Source organism: Thunnus maccoyii, chromosome 8, assembly GCF_910596095.1.
Source record: "Thunnus maccoyii chromosome 8, fThuMac1.1, whole genome shotgun sequence".
Taxonomy (NCBI): domain Eukaryota; kingdom Metazoa; phylum Chordata; class Actinopteri; order Scombriformes; family Scombridae; genus Thunnus; species Thunnus maccoyii.
In genome coordinates this window covers 34,406,509-34,425,815 of record NC_056540.1, presented here as the reverse complement: position 1 = coordinate 34,425,815, position 19,307 = coordinate 34,406,509, and the positions used below count along the sequence as shown (strand labels likewise).

At 39.4% G+C, this 19,307-nt stretch overlaps 2 protein-coding genes across 2 annotated transcripts in view; one reads left to right on the top strand and one right to left on the bottom strand.

Annotated features, from left to right (window-relative positions):
• The window catches only part of LOC121901528 (NLR family CARD domain-containing protein 3-like), a 481,268-nt gene that overhangs the window by 331,534 nt on the left and 130,427 nt on the right, over window positions 1-19,307 (top strand). The gene's annotated exons all lie outside the window — the stretch shown is intronic.
• Window positions 355-18,970, bottom strand: stard15 (StAR-related lipid transfer (START) domain containing 15). The gene is made up of 6 exons (XM_042418389.1): window positions 18,313-18,970; window positions 4,233-4,380; window positions 3,349-3,452; window positions 2,012-2,129; window positions 974-1,026; window positions 355-894 (listed from the first exon to the last, which is right to left on the bottom strand). The coding sequence occupies exons 1-6, from the start codon at window positions 18,457-18,459 to the stop codon at window positions 682-684; spliced, it is 783 nt and encodes a 260-aa protein (XP_042274323.1). The 5' UTR covers window positions 18,460-18,970; the 3' UTR covers window positions 355-681.

Genomic DNA, 19,307 nt, shown 5'->3' with positions numbered 1-19,307 from the left:
CAGATGTCACAGTTTAATGTTTGAATACAGAAACTAATAAATATGACATTTCTGCTGTGATTCTCTGGTTTTATTTCCACAGCGATATTTGGAAAAACTGCACCTGATTGTTGTTGTTTGGTGTCTCAAAGCCCCAACACACCTGCGCTCCACCTGTTTCATTTTACCTGATTAGACTCTGATGTCAGATCAGCTCTCTTGCAACTTTACTTTAAACCTGCATTCATTAAGTTTCCATCAGAAACAAGCAGTGAACATTAACTCTGACACATCATCAGCTTTTAAGTTGATATGTTGGACTTGTTAGCAAACAGCCGCTTATTTACGGAGCAACATTATCATTCATGTGGAGTCGTGTTTCTGTCCAGTGAATTAGTTCTGTTGTTGCTCTCTACCAACTCCTGAGGGGAATATCTGGCTCTTTAGGAAGTGAAGCACCTGACTTAAGTTAAACTTTGTTAAACTTAAAATCAAACTGAACGTTCACAGACTTCCATGAACCGAATCTGAAATTAAAGCCGGAATATAATAACATGAAAGAATCATTGAAGTTACACAGGAAGACATTTTTTGTTGGAGAATAAATTGCAGTCTGGTCTGATCAGTCTGACAAACAAACAAACAAACAAACAAACAAACAAGCAAACTAACAGAGTAAATCAGAGAAAAAGCAGCAGGTTTTCAGTCCTCGTCGTCGCTGTGCTGCGTCTTCTCCTCGCTCAGGCCGCTCTCGTCGATGTTCTCCAGCGAGTCGGCGCGCTGCACCGTCAGCTCCGACACGTTGATGCACGGCAGCGAGTTCTGCTCCGGGAACATCCACGGCTTCAGTGTCGGGTTGTGCTTCCTCTTCCACTCGGGATACTTCTGAGACGCTTTGTAGATCTTCCTCATCGCCTGAGAGGAGACAGACACACGGTGAGACAGACGGAGCTTCGCAGTTATCTGCTCGCATCAAAAACACAAATCATTTTACCTTTGGAGCCACAAACTGAGAGACTCTGTTCACCACCCACTTTGGTAAAGAACCTGCAGACAGGAAAGACACCAGAGGACGTCATGTGAGCGCCTGTTATTACTGACTGCTGTCTCTGCCAGAACCAACATGACCTTCAGACACTGTGAGGACAAAACACTGTTGGACATTTCCTTTTCGCTGGAAAGTTACAACATCTTTTGGCAGAAGAGAACATTTTTGGAAGTTGGGGCCATTTTGGAAAAGGCCGTTTTCGGGGAAAGAGTGCACTATTTGTAGAGTGAGTTGTTTTATAATTGGGGGCATTTTTGGAAAGTCAGTTTAACGTTTTAAGAACGTTTTTTAGAAAATGGGGGAATTTTTTGGAAAACAAGCTTTTCTGGAAAGTGAGGACAACATTGTTGGATGATGGGACCATTTTGGAGAAGGAGGTTGTTTTTTTTTTAAGTAAGGATATTTAGGAAAGTAAGGGGTTGTTTTTTTTTTTGGACGTCAGGCCTTTTTTTTTTGAAAGTGAAGATACTTGTGTGAAGCAATGACATCTTTAGAAAATTAGGACATTTTTGAAAGATCAAAGACTGGAGGGTGAAGGGATGGGAATTAGGACATTTTTAAAAAGTGAACACGTTTTTGGAAAAAGAATATATTGTTTGTAAAGTGAGGACTAAAACTTCAGGGCATTTTTAGGAACTCAGGACACTTATGTAAATCAACATCTTTAGAAAGTGGGAGCATGCTGGGGGTCACCTGTGTGCGTGCTCTGACAGGTGGGGGTCACCTGTGTGTGCTCTGACAGGTCGGGGGTCACCTGTGTGTGTGCTCTGACAGGTCGGGGTCACCTGTGTGTGTGCTCTGACAGGTCGGGGTCACCTGTGTGTGCTCTGACAGGTCGGGGGTCACCTGTGTGTGCTCTGACAGGTCGGGGGTCACCTGTGCGTGTGCTCTGACAGGTCGGGGGTCACCTGTGTGTGTGCTCTGATAGGTTGGGGTCACCTGTGTGTGTGCTCTGATAGGTTGGGGTCACCTGTGTGCTCTCACCTTTGGGGTCCACCTGGGTCAGGTAATAGAGGGTGGAGCAGTTGGCTCCGTTGGACTGGATCAGGTATCCGGTCAGCAGAGACACGGCTCGGACGTAGTCCTTCTTTGGAGGATATTTCTGCCAAGACAAACAGAGAAGAAGAGACAGTCTGTGATGTCACAGCGTCCAACTGTTAAAGGATCAGTTCACTGTTTTCAACCCAGACTCAAGACCAGGATCAATCTGCTGGACATGAAACAGTCCAGACAGACAGATTCATCTTTCTGTCAGGTTTATTCACTTTTTTATGTCAGATCGTGAATTCAGATAAAAATCTACTTTTGACTTCTGGCTGATCGTCACAGACTGGGTCTACTGGGTCTACTGGGTCTACTGGGCCTACTGGGTCTATCAGTGTAGATGGGTGAAAATTCAACAGTCCCCGGTGTTCGAGACCAAGTCCAAGTCACCAAAGAAGAGTCTGAGTCGAGTCCCCATTACCTGAGTCCAAGTCATCAAGACTGAGTCTGAGTCGAGTTCCAAGCTGGGCTCCAGTGCTCCAGTAAAGCAGGAGGAGAGCAAGGAGGATGAGGAGGAGAGAAAGGAGAGTACAGACTGACGGGCAAACAGACCAGAAGAAGAAGAGGTTGGATATGAGTGGAGAGGAGAGACCCTGGCACCTCTTCATCCCTTGTTGTTTTTCTTGTCGTTTTGTTTGTGTTCATTTCTGGTTCTGTTGCTTCTCTCGTTTGTTCAAAAAAAGTGTCACGTCCTACCGGGACTTTTTCTGTTTTTTGGACTCTTTGTGTTTTTGTTCTTTTGACTTCCTTGGTTTTTGTTGTCATCCTTCTGATGCCCTCAGACGTTTTCTGTTTTTAGTTGGACTTTTTGAGGGGCTCTTTCATTTGTGTTGCATTTGTTTCCTGGTTTTGGTTTTCTCTGTTCACTTGTGTGTTCCTCCTGTGTTTTGTGTCACCTGTTTGTTTACTTTAGTTCCTGTTTTATTTTGAAAGATTTCCTCTTTGTGTCTGGTCACTTTACTTCCTGTGTTTGATTATCTCATGTGTCTCACCTGTGTTTCATTTGCAATCACTCCCTTTGTATTTATAGTCCAGTTTTCAGTTCAGTCTTTGTCAAGTCGTCTGCTTTTGTTCTGCCTTCGCACTGTGTATGCGCCGAGTTTTTTTTCCCTGCGTTTATGGGCTTTGTTCCTGTTCCCAGTGTCTCTTGTGATTTTCTCTTTGTTCAGCATCGTATCCAACCTGCCTGCTGTCTCTGCATTTGGGTCCACCTGCTCCATTCACCCACCTTTTGTGACAAAAAGAACCTAAACGTAAAGAAGAATATAAAAGCTCACCGGGTGTTTGACAGAGTAGTTGATGATCAGGTAGTCGTTGCCGAGAGGAAGCCAGGATCTCATCGTCACAAAGTCCCTGTTCTTCAGCGGGCTCGGACATTTCCCTTCAAACGACACAGTCGACAGCAAACCAAACACAGATACATGAAAAGTGTTTCTCGCTCTTTAATAATAATAATTTAATAAAAGTCTGTGTTAGTTTTAAGTTGGTCCACAGGGTTTTCTTTTGGTTTGGTTTGGTTTTTTCAATCAAAATCAATTTATTGACAACTTACAGCATTTACAATACTTTTATTAACTGTTATAGTAAATGTGTTTTAATGTTGGGAACCTTTTATTCATGACTAACATTTATTATTCAAAGTGGATTTTTCACAACCTGACAATCCTTAAGTTGATCTATAAATGAGAACATTATTTATTAACCAAGAATAAAGTAATTAGTTACAAACCATTTATAAAGTTGCTTGATGAGAAAGTGATATCAACTCAGACATACTTGCAGCTCAAATTTTAAGCTGTTGATTTCCTAATTAACCAACATTTTCCACATCACCCTTTAAAATCCTCTTTTTAAAAATCGGTATCAAATACATAATAATGTGAAGAATTTCCTTGTTTTACAACTAAATGTCTTTGATTTTTTTATACTGTGGTGTATTTAAGCCAGAATTTCTTGTCATGTTTTCCATGTTCAGGATTCCACAAACAGAAAAGGTCCAGAGTTTTCTGGATCCTTTTATCTTTTGAGTCATTTCTGTGTTCACATTTTCTCCTCCAATCATATCTGTTTTTGCTGTTTGTGAAGACATCTGACTACAGAAAGAAACACGTCACACATGCTCTGTACAAAACGCTGAAAGTCTCCAAACAGCCGGACTCACAGGAGTAGTATCCAACGTCCGCGTTGACTGTCAGCCTGCCGATGTCGTAGGTGTCGATCATGTTGGTGTCCCACTTCTTGCGGTAGCTGGTGTCATGGAGGACGTCGTACAGAGTCTCCGCCGTCACGTCTTTACACACTATTCTCATCTGAGACACAAACACAGACGAGGGTAAGATATGAACCCAGATATAACCAGAACCAACACTACATGCTGCCGTTTGTGTTTGTTTTGTAGTACATTTAAATATATGTAACACACACTGTCCACGTTACACATGTTTACATGTCATCAGAGAATTCTGCTTCCTGACTTATTTTCTAAACTGTGAATCCAGTTTTCAGATTTCTGTGAGTGGATGTAAGAACACCAGGTAAACGCACCTGCAGACGTCAGGTGTTCATAATGAAGGTCCAAACACTGAGCACTAGTATCTCCGTTATGTGTCTGTGCATGTAAACATCATGTCCTGGTTTTAGGAAGCTACAGGAGGCTCAGAGAAGCAGCTCTTCAATCTGAACCAGGATCAGCCAAACAGACATTGACTCACAGTCACAGAGCAGCAAACATTAAATAATATTAAAAATGCTTCAGTGAAAACATTTCAATCAGAATTCATGGTTGAAAGTTCTGTTTGTTTTTATTTCCGCAGCAGCACTGAACTGTGTCCTGAACATGAAGCACGTGGCTTTAATCACAACCTCTGGACTTTATACTGAAGTTCTTTGAGAGATGTACAGTGTAGTACAAAGTCCAGAGGTTGTGATCTGTAGCACAACAAGCTAGCAGAGCATGTCAACAGACCTGCATCTTCACACATGCTCAGTGGCGTCTGCCTTACACAGAACTACTCTCCAGAGACTGAAAACGTGATGCTGTTATTAGTCTTTGGACGTGACCAAACTCTTCATGATGAAGGAACATGTCACCCAGTGCAGCGCTGTGACTCACTGACGGGTTTTTAATAGTTTCTGGACAACAACGGAGGAATAAGATATATCAGGCTTTGATACACACACAATACTTACACAATACAATACTGCATCAGAAAGCAGGTTCAACAAATTCTGAGTCTAACCTGAACTCTGAGTTGATGAACCCCGAGATGGGAAGTGAGAAGAGTTAAGCGTGTGTGTGATGAATGAAAAAAGCCATCAGGACTTTCAGGACGATGCAGATTTATCTTTAAAAAAAGAGCCTGAGTCAGAGCGGGGAAAGTGTCAATAAGTTAACACAATAAAGTTTTATTCAGTGTCGTCCATTAATTCATCATTTACCAGACTTACATTTCCTTAATGATGATAAAGTGGAATCAGGCTGCAGCTACATTACATTTTAAACATATTTGTTCAGCTTTAATCTGACGGACAAAACACAGGAAGCAGCAACTGAAGATGAAAAATAAGTTAAAGATTTAAAACATAAATAGATCAAAGACACAAAGACATGACTAAACTCACAGTCTGATCAGTAATAATGTGTTTGCTGATTTGCACTTGAAAAGGCTTCAAGGTTAAAATACAGCAGATTTTAAATGTTTAAACATATATTTGTATCTCAGCTCAACATCATTCAGTGATGCTGCTCACTCAGAAATATTAACATATAATCTACAATATTATAGGAATAATGTTCCATCAGTGGACCAATCACATCATGAGTGATAGAAATAATTATTCATTGATCCTACATGTCTGAAGCTTCATACAGATTGTTTGAATTTAAACTGAGATTAAACATTATGTGCAATAAAGATTTGAGGTCAGCAGCTGCTCTAACAAACTGACAGAGTCTCAGAGTTATACCAGAAGGACATGAAGAGGTTTGATTCTGAACTGAGGATCAATTCATACTGTGTGATATTTGACTGTGAGAGATAAAAAAACTCTGTTCAAAGAAATGACTGATGCGCATAAAATATCCAACCAGGATTTAGATTCTGTCAGTAAACCTCCACTAATGAACAATCAATACGAGCTTTGATACGACTGAATGAATGAAGACATGAAACAGAGAGAAACTCAGAAAACCTGCCAGCGAGCAGGTCAGCTTCATAGACTCAGTTACCATGGCAACTGATCCAGAGTTTAAGTTACCATGGCGACTGATCTAGAGTTTAAGTTACCATGGCAACTGATCTAAACTTTAAGTTACCATGGTGACTGACCCAGAGTTTAAGTTACCATGGCAACTGATCCAGTTTAAGCTAGCTGTCTCTCTAGAACTGAAAACCCAGAGATTCATCTCAGGATTAACAAACTCAGAGTTTTCACTAAACTTGCTTTCTGAAACAGGGTCCAGTTCATTGTTTGGATCCAAACATGAAGAAAAAGATAGAAAATCACCATTAATGACCCTTTAAGGAATTTGGGGGGAAATTCAAAATTCTGTTAATATGAAACAGAAATTGGAAAGTAACTTTTTAAACAAATTGAGAAACTAAACTTCAGGTTTGCATGAAAATTTGTTATAAAAATATCGTTGGCTGCTACAATTGTTGAGTTTCTCTCCTGATTGTTTTATGTGTTGAATGTTTTGCCATGACCATAAAACATGCTAATGTTTGTAAAAAAGACCATGATAATGAACATAATAAACTGGGAAAAGAGTATAATATGACCTCTTTAATGTAAAGTACAACTATATAAATGTTTTACTGTGGTATCTCTGGTATTTTCTGCCATTCATGAAGTTTTTAGTCAAGTAAAGGATCATAGAGTTCAGAGATGACAAAATATGAAAAAGCATTAAAAACATCTTTAAAAATGGATAGAGGAGCTTTAAATGTTAAAAAAAATCATTATGTAGTTTGGTGAGAGACCTTGAGCAGTGTAAATGTGCCAGATTCTCAGGAGAATATATAACACATTACTATATTTTCTGAACATTCAGAGGCTGTTGGCTTTTCATCAGTTGATCATTTTTAGTGTGAATCAGCAGAATAGAAGCACTGAGATAATAACTGTCAGTGTGAGCAGGGAAAGAGGATTTAATGTCGGAGGTGTTGAACTGCAGATGGTTTTTATGGAGCGTTAAATCAACTGGATGGTTTGTTTGAGACTCACTGAGGAGGAATATCTGAAAGAGAGAAACAGATTCTGCAGCAGCTGAGTTAAAAATGCTGCAGTGTGGGATGTATTGTGTAATATCTGAAGTCTGAGGTCCTTCATCCTCCAGTCACAGTAGAAAGACACAGAGGAGAGAGTTTAGATTATTTTTTAGAGAATCACTGGGGGTTGGTTAACAAATCATTTCCAAAGAAGTTTCCCGAAAAGTATTGATAATTAAGTATTGATAATGGGGGGAAGTTGTGTATAAAAATACACAACTAAGCTGGATAAACATAGAACAGGACAGGTAAACAATATAATGAGGACATTTTCCTGGAATTCTCAAGTGATGTCACTTGAGTGAGCATCAACTGGGGCTGAAACTACAAGTTTGGCAAGAAAAGAATGTGTGAAATAAAAAAGACAATATCTCTGATTCTGCTGCATCAGTTTTCCTTTTTTTTAGACTGTCCATCATGAGTCTGATGATACAGGAGTGAAGTTATAAATGTGTGGAGTGGACTCTGTGGACTCTTTTAAGTATCAATATCTTACCTAAACCTAAAAGCAGGAGGAACTCAGCTCACAAATCCCTGAAAGTCCTGAACTTCTAACCATTTCTGACCTACAACTTGTTTGCCGTACAAGGAAGTAGATCTTCCTGTCACACCTGTCCCTTTTTGAAGCTTTTAATTTGTGTTTTCCAGCACAAATTCAGCATGAATTCTAGTTGTTGAGAACGAGGTTTAACTTTGTTTCACCTGAGCCCCAAACAGCTGAATTTGGTCATCTTTTGCAGGAAAGTGAACTGTTTTGGTGAAACAAAAGAAACAGATGCAGGGATTGGTTAAATTCCTGGAGGGACTTTGTGTCCTGTTGTCTGAATGACTATTATGTTATGTGTCTGAGCTGTTATTGGTTGGACTCATTCTCATTTGAACTTCAGATAAACTGAAAGACAGAAGTGTTTATATTCATGCCTGTTTTCCAGCTGGCTGTCTGTAGCTGCCTTGCTCAGTGGCACTTTGGCAGCTAACCAGGACAGCAGACCTTCACTTTCTCCCGCACTGATCTTATCAGGCCGTCTGGGATTTCAGCTGTCGACCTTCAGGTCAACAGAGAACCTCTAACGGCAGAAAAACTGCTGACATCTGACTACATATCCCAAGAGTCTTAGCGAAAGAGAAACTATGGTATCTTGTTTAATCGCCTTGAGAAGTGGGTCAGCATCCCTGATAATATACTGTTTCAAATCGTACCATTAACTATTCTACATTGCTGTTACTAATCTTTTATCTACTTTTGCCAATTTCACCTGTGGTGTTCCACAGGGGTCTGTTTTAGGTCCTCAGCTGTTTTCTGTTATTATGTTACATTAACCTTCATTGTAACACTTTACTGTAAGTATATAAACTGTTACTAAATGATTTATAAACCACTTTATTCTGTCCCTCCAACTCTGTCTAGCTGAGTCACAGTAGCCTTGTTGTTAAATGTTACTTATACTTGTAGAGAGAAATATCTGTGTCTTATTTGACTCTGAGCTCAGTTTTGGTGCTGGAGTTGAGAAGGTTTATTCCTGATTTCTCTTCTTAAAAGATTTGGTCTTTTGTGACGCAAAGTTCAGTTTTAGATCCTCTGCTGTTTTCTGTTTAGATGCTGCCTCTAGGGGACATCATTCACTTATATAATATTAACTTTAAGTTGTATGCGGTTGACACTCTGCTATATGACAGAGATAGAATGGAGCAACGTTACTACGCTACGCTACAAATCCCAACCTGTTCGCTGTTATTTGACATTTTTTTCTTCCCGAAAACAAATAATTTTTAAAACATTTGTATGAAATAAATATTCATAAAAACCAATATTTTGTGAATACCGTATTTGGATTCAGCTCCCCCCCTAATCCACAGTAGTCTTGGCAGTCTGTCAATAAATATTAAATTTGTAGCATTTATAGAATAAAGTCAGAATTCTGAATTTAATCTCAGAATTCAAAGACGTTTTTCACATGTGGTCCATCTGGGAGTCCTATTTCACTGTAAGCTCATTTTTCTGTTTATTTCTGTTGTCATATAACCTCACAAGTATAAAATTAAGTTTCATTTTTATGTGGATGACACCATGTTATATGTACAAATAACAACTGTCTTGAAGACATTTAGTGTTCAATGTCCAACAGCTAAATGACAGTAAAATAGAGATCATTTTATTCGGCCCTAACAACTGATCCACAATGGACCTTTTTCACGAAACAGGAAAAGCACAGGTTGGACTAATAATGATGGATCTGATCCATTAAATGTCCCAGTAAGCCAGACCAGTGAACCAGTCTGTGTAATAGCAGAGCCCTGGAACCGGTGAATCTAAGTGGAATGCAGATGATATTAATGTTATTGTTACACATGTGATTTTCCTGTTGTGATGTCAAAATGTCAATAAATGTTAAACCTGTAGCTAGAAATCTGGAAGTCCTATTTGACTCTGACTTCAGGGTTGTCCAGTCCTGCTTTCTCCAGCTGAAAGATGTTTTCTGTCCTCTGCTGACCTGGAGACAGTTATCAAAGCTTTTATCTTATCACATTTGGACTACTGCAAGTTCGTATCTCAACTGCAGTTGGTGTGAGAGGCAGCAAAAAGGATTTTAGCGAATTCAAGGAAATTACATTTACATCACCACCTGAGCCTCTGTTTACCAGCTGCTGGTTCATTTCAGAATTGATTTACCTTCAAAGGCTATCAGCCTTATCTTCTCTTTCATAAGACATTACAATGCTGTATGTTCTTCATATTCTTTTTTTGCAGTATTTTAGCTCCATTTCTGCTGTATTTTGGTTTTATTTGGACTAAATTTTGGTCTTTGGAAGGCCATTTTAATTTTTATGCTGTACTTTATTTCAGTTTGATTTGTAAAACCAGAAAATAAACAGAAGCTATTGGAGAAACTAACTGAAGATCTCTCAATTGTAATCACAATATCTGAAGCTGTGGGTCTGAGGTCGGTCAAAGTAAATGTCGACACCAGTGTTTGTGACAGAGTTTAATGGACGTCAGTGTGTCCCCACAGAGACCGAATGTGAGACGTCTGCTTACTGTAGGACGTCACTTTTTTCCACTGCTGTAATCTTACTGGAGCGTTAAGCTCGACTGAGCTGCAGTCATCAGATATTGTTGAGGCTCAACGCTGTAAAACGCTGCGTGTAACTCAATCAGCACAGCTCTGCTGCCGCATTAATCATTCATGAAGTCCTGAGCTTCATGTCTGTCAGTCGACACAAGTCTGTCTGTCTCTATCCGTCTCTCTTCTGTGTGAAATGTTTCAGTTAACAGTCTGAAAACTCAGGATCAGTTTTTCTGAGGAGTTGTCAGTCTGTAGTTTTCAGCTTTAACACCTTGCTGCACTTCAGAAGTAATGGCTGGGAAAAATATTCAAAATGTTGTTGATGTTGCGCCTGCTGCAACACGTCCAACTCTCCCTGAGGATAGTTCAGATTAAAGTCACAGATAGAAACTCAATGTTCTAGAGTTGAGGAGCTAAAAGACAGTTCAGAGACCTTCATCACAATCACAAATACATACAGAAACACTCACAACTTATAACTCTCTCTCTCTCTTTCTTTTCTAGATAAATTATTTTCAGATTTTTGTTGTCATGTCCAACCATTATAACTCCTGCTTGGTTTCTCTACAAAAGTTAGCCACGTTAGCAGTGTAGCTAAAAGGATGACAATGCTAGATGGATTGATGAGAAACTTGGTCCAGAACATTCATGTTCCCCTTGGGATGAACTGTAATAACTTTGATCCTCTGACTTTTCATCTACACACAAAAAAATCACTGTGTTAAAATTTGACTCAGTTTGGGTCGATATAGCAGCAACACAATTCTGGGTTAATGTTATTTTGAGCCACTTTTAATATTATTTTTTATTTTCCTGTTGGGTTATTTACCCAAACTAAGGCTTGTTATAATCTACTCTTGTTAAACTTATGTCACAGTTTGTTATTGGTTGTTAATAACTTGTGTATCTTCTGAATGTCATCTGCACATCGTTTTATACAAGAAACAATAAATCTGTGACAGTTTTTAGCTAAAGCTTGTTGTGTGTAACTCAGATGTTGTGTTGCTGCTATATTGATCCAGACTGGATGTAGTTTTAACCCAGTGATTTTTACTGTGTAGCGCCATCATCTGGTCAAAGTTTTTGTTTGATTTATGATGATGATGTGATGTGCGTATATAACAACCAGTCACTTATTCTTATGGTTTGATTGGGGGACTCTTCCTCCTTAGTTGATTGATTTATGATTAAACTTGACTTTTAAATTACATTTTTTTGTGAGTGAGTTTATTCTAGAGTCTGGATCCTCTCTGTTCATAATACTCCAGCTCCAAAGTCTAAACAACAGCCTGCATAAAAGTGTTTTGATATAACGTTAGCCAAAAACAGGCCTAAAACCATTGAAACAAAATGTATTCACCAGAAAAACTGAACAGCCGACTCCTTAGAGGATCTTTTAGTACAACCAAACACTGAACAAGACTTTTGCAGGCGACCAAAATGTTACAGTTAATTTTCATAACTGAAAACACGCTGAAATGACGACGGCTACGCCTATACTCTGTGAATCTGGGTTTACACCACGGTTACGTCACATTAAAAATGTTGTCACCATGTTAGCAAATTGTCAATCACAAGGTAGCCACACCCTAAAGCATACGCTGCTTTATCGTCTATTTTTCCTCTAAATGGGACCATGATTTACAAAATGAGCATCATGCTGTATTGAAGAAGACTTGAAACTAGTGATTGAGACCATAAGCTCATCAGGAAAGTGTTTATTGATAATGGTAATAAATCAAGTGAGCAGTAGGGTTATTTTCTCATAGACTTCCATACATCAGACTTCTTTTTGCAGCCAGTGGAGTCGCCCCCTGCTGGTCATTAGAGAGAATGCAGGTTTAAGACACTCCACACTGGCTTCACTTTTGAGACCGGGAGCTTCCTACTGGATACAGATGAGAAGATAACAGCTTGAAATATAATAATAGATAATGATTTGTTATGTTATTCGTTATGTTTGTCTATCTTTGTCTTTGATTGAGCCGTGTCAGAAAAATTTCTGTTATTATGTGAAAGACAATAGAGTTTCTTGAGTCTTGAATGTTGATCCGTCAGTCCACCTTTCCAACACAACGTGTTTAATCATGAGACAGAGATTTCTAAAGTATTATAGCAGCACTAATGTATATTTCTCTCCCTCCACAGTCTGATGTGTCAGTGAGCAATGTGTCGGTTGTGGCTTGTAGTGATGAACCTACAGAGAATTATCAGAGACTCTGCGGCTCCTCTCGGCTTTACGGAGCTTTATAGTGAGTTTCAGCTCATTGTTTATCTGTCCAGCTGCAACTTTTACTGTTCTGGTTCACTCTCAGCGTCTCTCATAGCGTCGTTTTCAGAGAAGAAGCTGTAAAAAGCCGCTATACACTACCTGCTCAGCACCAAACGGCAAACAGACACAGTTAGCTGTAGATTAGCCGGTGAACATAGTGGAGCATTTAGCAGCTAAAGAGCCAGATATTTCCCTCATGTTATACTGTAAAGCTGTTTCCTCTCCTCACTTCATGCTGTATTTATATTCCCACTCTCCCATGTGATGTCTAGTCCATACGCAGGGTTTTACTCTTTTTGTTCTCAAAAAAAAAAAAAATTCCTGTCCACACAAGCACTATTTTAAAAAAAATCTCTGTCCGAATGTAAACGCAAAAACGTAATTGAAGCACTGTCAAGAGTATGTCAAAACTAAGATATAACCCTAAAGCCATGTTGGCTAATCAGAAGCCTGAAAAAGAGCTATTTCCAATAGGCTGCCTGCAATAGTTCATTCTGACACCTCTGTTTCTCAATATAGCGGAAGAGTAACTGCACATTTATGTGTAAAGATATAAAAAGTCCTGTACGCAAAGTTAGAACCAGCATTATATTGGTCCCATCCGCCATTGCAAGAAATGTTGCATCATGTAAACAGCGGAGACAACGGCACCCACTCTGACGCCACAAACCAAAAACTCACTTTTCTCGTCTACACATCAACACTGAAAACAGAGTTTCTGAACATCTTCATCCTGGAAGGAGTTTACCAAAAGGTTTCAGTGACCGTCCTAAAACACAGTTTGCATGTGGACGCAAGGCTAAAACTATGTTTTCAAAAATACACGTGTATGTCTGGACAAGACCTGAGATGTCGTCAGCAGCAGAGGAGAGTTCAATTATTCATGTGTGAGAAGAAACGCCTCGCCGCTCCAGAAAGACTTCCTGAATTATTAAAACATGAGCCATCATCATCCTCGTCATCATCAGCTCTGCTTCTGTGTGTTTGTGTGTGTATTCAGTAACACACACACACTCCCTCCCACCTGTCCACACTCACTTCCTGTCGTCCTGTGGTTAACTTCCTGTGGTCAAACACACTCTGACACCGTCCAGAAAACTCTCAGTTCCTCTTTTCTGCATTAATTACAACTCTGTACATTATAATAGATGAGTTTCCATCCAATTGTAGCTCAAAATTTAACAGGATTTCCAGAAAATGATCAAATGAATTTGTAGTGAATACTAACTGGTGTTTAAGGATTTACAGTAACTGGTTCTAGTGGGACAACAGAAACAGCATTTTGCTAATTGCTGAAGGTTTGAGCTCCATGACTTGACAGAGACTAAATAAAGCTTCTTACAAAACAGATTAATAAGAAAATATGCTGCTAAATTTACTTATTAACCGATAAAAATACACAATTCTGTTTAAATATGCACATCAGAGTGAACTTAACTGATGATGTGATGACGTATTGATATATTTTACAAGAAATTAAGTTACATTTGTAGTGTTTTATGTTACGTTCGTTAATATTTCATGAGCCAAGTCTTCATCCAAATGTGGCTCAAATTTTAACTGAATTTGCAGAAAATCATCAAAGTAAAATATAGTGAATGTTTGTTTCCATCCGCTGCTGCTGCTGTGTGAATAACAGTCCGTGCCGTTAAACCATCGCAGAAGAAGAAGACACAACGAGATGACGTCATTAAAAGAGCGGCCAAACCGTAGAATTACAATCTCCGGGTCCAACAGAGCGTCACAACCCCACGAAATGACTCGTTTCACTATCAGAATTTGATCCATTCAGCCCGATCACATTTAGAAAGTCTAAACGAGCTGCTTGATTGAATTGTTTTATCCCCGTTCATGTTAGCTGGAGGGCTAAACTGAAAGTGCTCCATGCGTGCATGCGGCCCGTAAAACGTGCGCAGTATGTTTTCATCCAGGTCATTTCTTTACCGCAGGAAGTAGCTTCTTTGGCTTAATGTACCACTGAGCAACTTCCATAGGAATGAACAAATCCTCCGACGCCAGTTCTCTTCATACATCCATGCAGTCAAACGATGGAAAACATGATGGAAATATGACGTTTCTGTTAGTTTCATGTATTGATGTGAGGAAAGTTACAGTCTCCTCATCATTGCTTCACACAGATCTGATGTTTTCAGCTCTTCAGTGATTTTTCAGTCACATGATTCATGACATCATCATTTATTCACTCAGTCTGTTTACGTTTGATTTTTATCCTGTTACACCTCAGACAACAGGAAACACTTTTAGAGATAGGGTTAGGGTTAGTGGGGTTAGGGTTAGGAGGTTAGGGTTAGTGGGGTTAGGGTTAGGGGGTTAGGGTTAGTGGGGTTAGGGTTAGTGGGGTTAGGGTTAGGGGGATTAGGGTTAGTAAGGTTAGGGTTAGTGGGGTTAGGGTTGGGGTTATGGGGATTAGGATTAGTAGGGTTAGGGGGTTAGGGTTAGTGGGGTTAGGGTTAGTAGGGTCAGGGTTAGGGGGATTAGGATTAGTAGGGTTAGGGTTAGGGGGTTAGGGTTAGTGGGGTTAGGGTTGGGGTTAGGGGGATTAGGATTAGTAGGATTAGGGTAAATGGGGTTAGGGTTGGGGGTTAGGGTTAGTGGGGTTAGGGGGATTAGGATTAGTAGGGTTAGTGGGGTTAGGGTTGGGGGTTAGGGTTGGGGTTAGGGGGATTAGGATTAGTAGGGTTAGTGGGGTTAGGATTAGGGCTAGGGTGATTAGGGTTAGTAGGGTTAGGGTTAGTGGTGTTAGGGTTAGGGTTGGGGGTTAGGATTAGTGGGGTTAGGGTTAGTGAGGTTAGGATTAGGGTTAGTGGGGTTAGGGGGTTAGGGTTAGTGGGGTTAGGGTTAGTGAGGTTAGGATTAGGGTTAAGGTTAGTGGGGTTAGGGTTAGGGGATTAGGGTTAGTAGGGTTAAGGTTAGTGGGGTTAGGGGGTTAGGGTTACGGGATTAGGGTTAGTGGGGTTAGGGTTAGGGGATTAGGGTTAGTGGGGTTAGGGTTAGTGGGGTTAGGGGGTTAGGGTTACGGGGTTAGGGTTAGTGAGGTTAGGATTAGAGTTAGGGTTAGGGGATTAGGGTTAGTAGGGTTAGGGGGTTGGGGTTAGGGGGTTAGGGTTAGTGGGGTTAGGGTTAGTGAGGTTAGGGTTAGAGTTAGGGTTAGGGGATTAGGGTTAGTAGGGTTAGGGGATTAGGGTTAGTAGGGTTAGGGTTAGTGGGGTTAGGGTTAGTGGGGTTAGGGGGCTAGGGTTAGTGGGGTTAGGGTTAGTGGGGTTAGGGTTAGGGGGTTAGGGTTAGTGAGGTTAGGGTTAGAGTAGGGTTAGGGTTAGTAGGGTTAGGGGATTAGAGTTAGGGGGTTAGGGTTAGTGGGGTTAGGGTTAAGGGGTTAGGGTTAGTGGGGTTAGGGTTAGGGTTAGTTGGTTCATTATTTATTAAATCTTTTGCTCATCTTTGTATTCAACATTAAATATCAGATTATTTCTGCAGGTGATGAATTAGTCGAAACCACTGCGTCTCTTAGTTTTCTCTTTATTTTCTTCTGTGTTTGATGTCATTGTTTCTTCTGGGATGTTGGATAGATAGATAGATGGCAATAATTCAAATGCAATAGAGACTAGATAATAGATATATAACCATAACTATAATATATAATAATAATAATAATCCATCATAATAATAAATCCATCAGTCAGTTTCAAATTACTGTTTCACTAGCTTGCATTAAGACTTGTTGATATAAATGTTTGTGTGTCAGCTGAACTCTCCTCCTCGTTCTCTGTCTTCAGGTTTCCAGCCGTTACGTTTTTCTTTCCGCTCTGAATTTTTCAGCACGCTGACGCTGAGCGACTGTTTGCTTTTCCTCTGCAGGAGGTCACCTGACTCACAGATATCCTGTGTTTTTATCCAACCAGTTCTGATGCATCCGTCAGCCATCATGTATTCACAGCTTCTGTTGATCCCGGTGAAAAATACATGTTACCACGGCAACAGGCAGTGCTGCCTAAACAAAAGGCAGCCACCAAATAAATGTATAAAATATTAATAGATAGGTTCACAATGTTTACATTGTTACATTGTTAAACCAGCAGCCAGGTGTCCATATGAGCAGTGAAAGAGGTTTTCCTCGCTGTAATCATTCCTCCTGTTCATACTGGATATTAAAAGATCCTTCAAATGTGTTTTCAATGGAAGTGATGGAGGCCAAAATCCACAGTGTGTCCACACAGTCATTTAAAAGTCTGTGTGAAGCTTCTATTCAGCTTTTTCCCTGTTGAGCTGCAGGTGGAAGTATAGTAACAAAAAGAGGAACTTTGGCACTAAAAAGACTGTAACGTTGAAAGATATCTACTTGATTTGACTCATTTGGACGCTGAAGCTTCATATTAGCTTCAGATAAACTTTTAAATGCATTTTTGTACAGAAGGAGGTCTGTGGATTTTGTCCCCCATCACTTCCATTGTAAGTGCATTATGAAGGATCTTCTAATGGTCAGTATGAACAGGAGGAATGATTACAGCAACATAAACATATACTATATGTTTTCAACTATATCCCAGCATGCACTGGGGGAGAGAACACCCTGTCAGTCAACTACAGCTTCAGTATCATCTTCAGGTTATTTTATTATTTCACTGATTCATCATTTGGTTTATTAAACATCAGACAGCAGAGAGAAATGTCCAAAACTCAAAAGATATTCAGTTCATAACGATAGAAGAGAAGCACGTTTTCACATGTTTGACATTGATGCTTAAAAACTGACTTGAACTATTAATCAATTATCAGAATAACTGAGAGGTTTGTTTCCAGCAGCTGCTCTCATGTTAAAATTTAGCTGCATTATAAATATTATATAAATGTTACATACATGTTATAAACATGTTTGCTCAGGTTAGATTACAAATCAAACTGAAACAGGTTGAACCACAAAAACAAGTTCTTACACAACGATTATTCAATATTTACACTGACTGACTGCAGGTGGAACTGTTCAAACATGATCACCTGATCACATGGTTCAATTTTATAACTTTTATAACTTACTTCAGATTTCACATTTGGTTGATTTAGTTGATTTTAGTTGATGTTAGAAACACTTTCTTACAGTTTGTTGTCAATGAGCTGCAGCAAACTGTTAAAACTATTTTCTATTCAGGTGACAAACAACAGAACGGCCTCACAGCATCATAAAGAGTGAGACAGGAAGTCGGCTGATACCATCACTGTTTTATAGTCATGACAACAAAATCAACATAAATACAGATTTCACACGTATCAATATTTAAAATGATTGATCACAGACAGGAAGATGTGACTGAACAGCTACAGATGGTCTGTTGACGTTCAGACAACTGAACGAGCAACAAACAGAAACTTTATCTGTTAACCAGCTGCTGATAGAGGTTAATGACAGCAGCTGAATCAATATTTCAAATACTCAATCAGAGTGTTTGAGACTAATATTCTTTAATCTCCATAATGTCAACTTTTATTCTTGTTTCTTGTTTTTAAAAAAACAGATTTGACATTCTCTAAAATCATTTATTCAACCTGAAGGGAAGGAAAAACTCTGATCTCATCATGTGTTTTGTATTTTTATATATTTCTGTTGTTATAGTTTCTCACCTTGAGCTTCTGGACGGTCTTGCTCTCCTCCTGTCGACACCAAACCGTCACTCCTCCCTTGTTGTATCTGCTGATCCATCCGTCTGAACTCAAACACTGATCCTTGAATGAAGAGAAGTCCGAGTCGTCCGGGACCTGCACCGGCATCTCCACCCTCCAAACAGCTCAAAACAGACAAACTGGAAAAATATTTTTTTTTAAAATTAAAATAGAAACATGAGTTAATCTTCCTCTTCTTCGTTAGCTGCAGGTCAAACAGATGATGAAGCTCAGCGAAGGGACAAAGTCTTTAAATTGAACTCAGAGGTCCAGAGGAAGAGCAGAGGTGAGGTGAGTCCAGCAGCAGGTGATGCTCTGATGTGTCTTCAGTTTGTCTTCAGCTCTGCTTCCTGCTGCCTCTCGTCTCTGCACAGATCAGGAAGCACAGAGCTCTCACTCTGCTGCTTCTTTCAGGAACCACAAAAACCACAAAAGACCAAAGAGGCTCATTCAGAAACTCATTCATCCTCTTCCCGCCAGGAATCACATCACGGAGGGAAAACAGTCAATCTTTAATATTTTACTTATTCATGTTGTTTGCTTAAAGTTTGTCTCATTGAAATATTCAGAATCTAAACATATTTTGAATCACTGAATATATTTTTTGTAACAATAAAAATCCAACATGGAGACATTCAATGTCTGACATTAAGAAATATGACAAATAAAGCTTTTAAAACAACAACAACAACAAATGTAACCTTTATTTAAGCAGGAAAACCTCATATAAAAATAGATATATTAAAGATATTAAAAATCTCTTTATGAAGAGTTTCATTAAACAGAACAGAAATATACTGAAATTAAAAATACACAGCAGTACACAGTATCAGCATGAAAACACTGTTTCTATTGTAATGAAAACAAAATAAATGTAAATGAAACAATAAAGAACAGAAATTATGGTTTTAAAAAAGGAAGATTAGAAAAGATGTGAAGAGGTCAAATTATCCTGT

Coding starts and splice junctions, on each gene's coding strand:
- stard15 (XM_042418389.1), bottom strand. CDS start 18,459: ATGCCGGTGCAGGTCCCGGACGACTCGGACTTCTCTTCATTCAAGGAT. Junction 3,453..4,232: donor GGACGTTGGATACTACTCCT/GTGAGTCCGGCT, acceptor TGTCGTTTGAAG/GGAAATGTCCGAGCCCGCTG. Junction 1,027..2,011: donor GACCCAGGTGGACCCCAAAG/GTGAGAGCACAC, acceptor TCCTGTCTGCAG/GTTCTTTACCAAAGTGGGTG.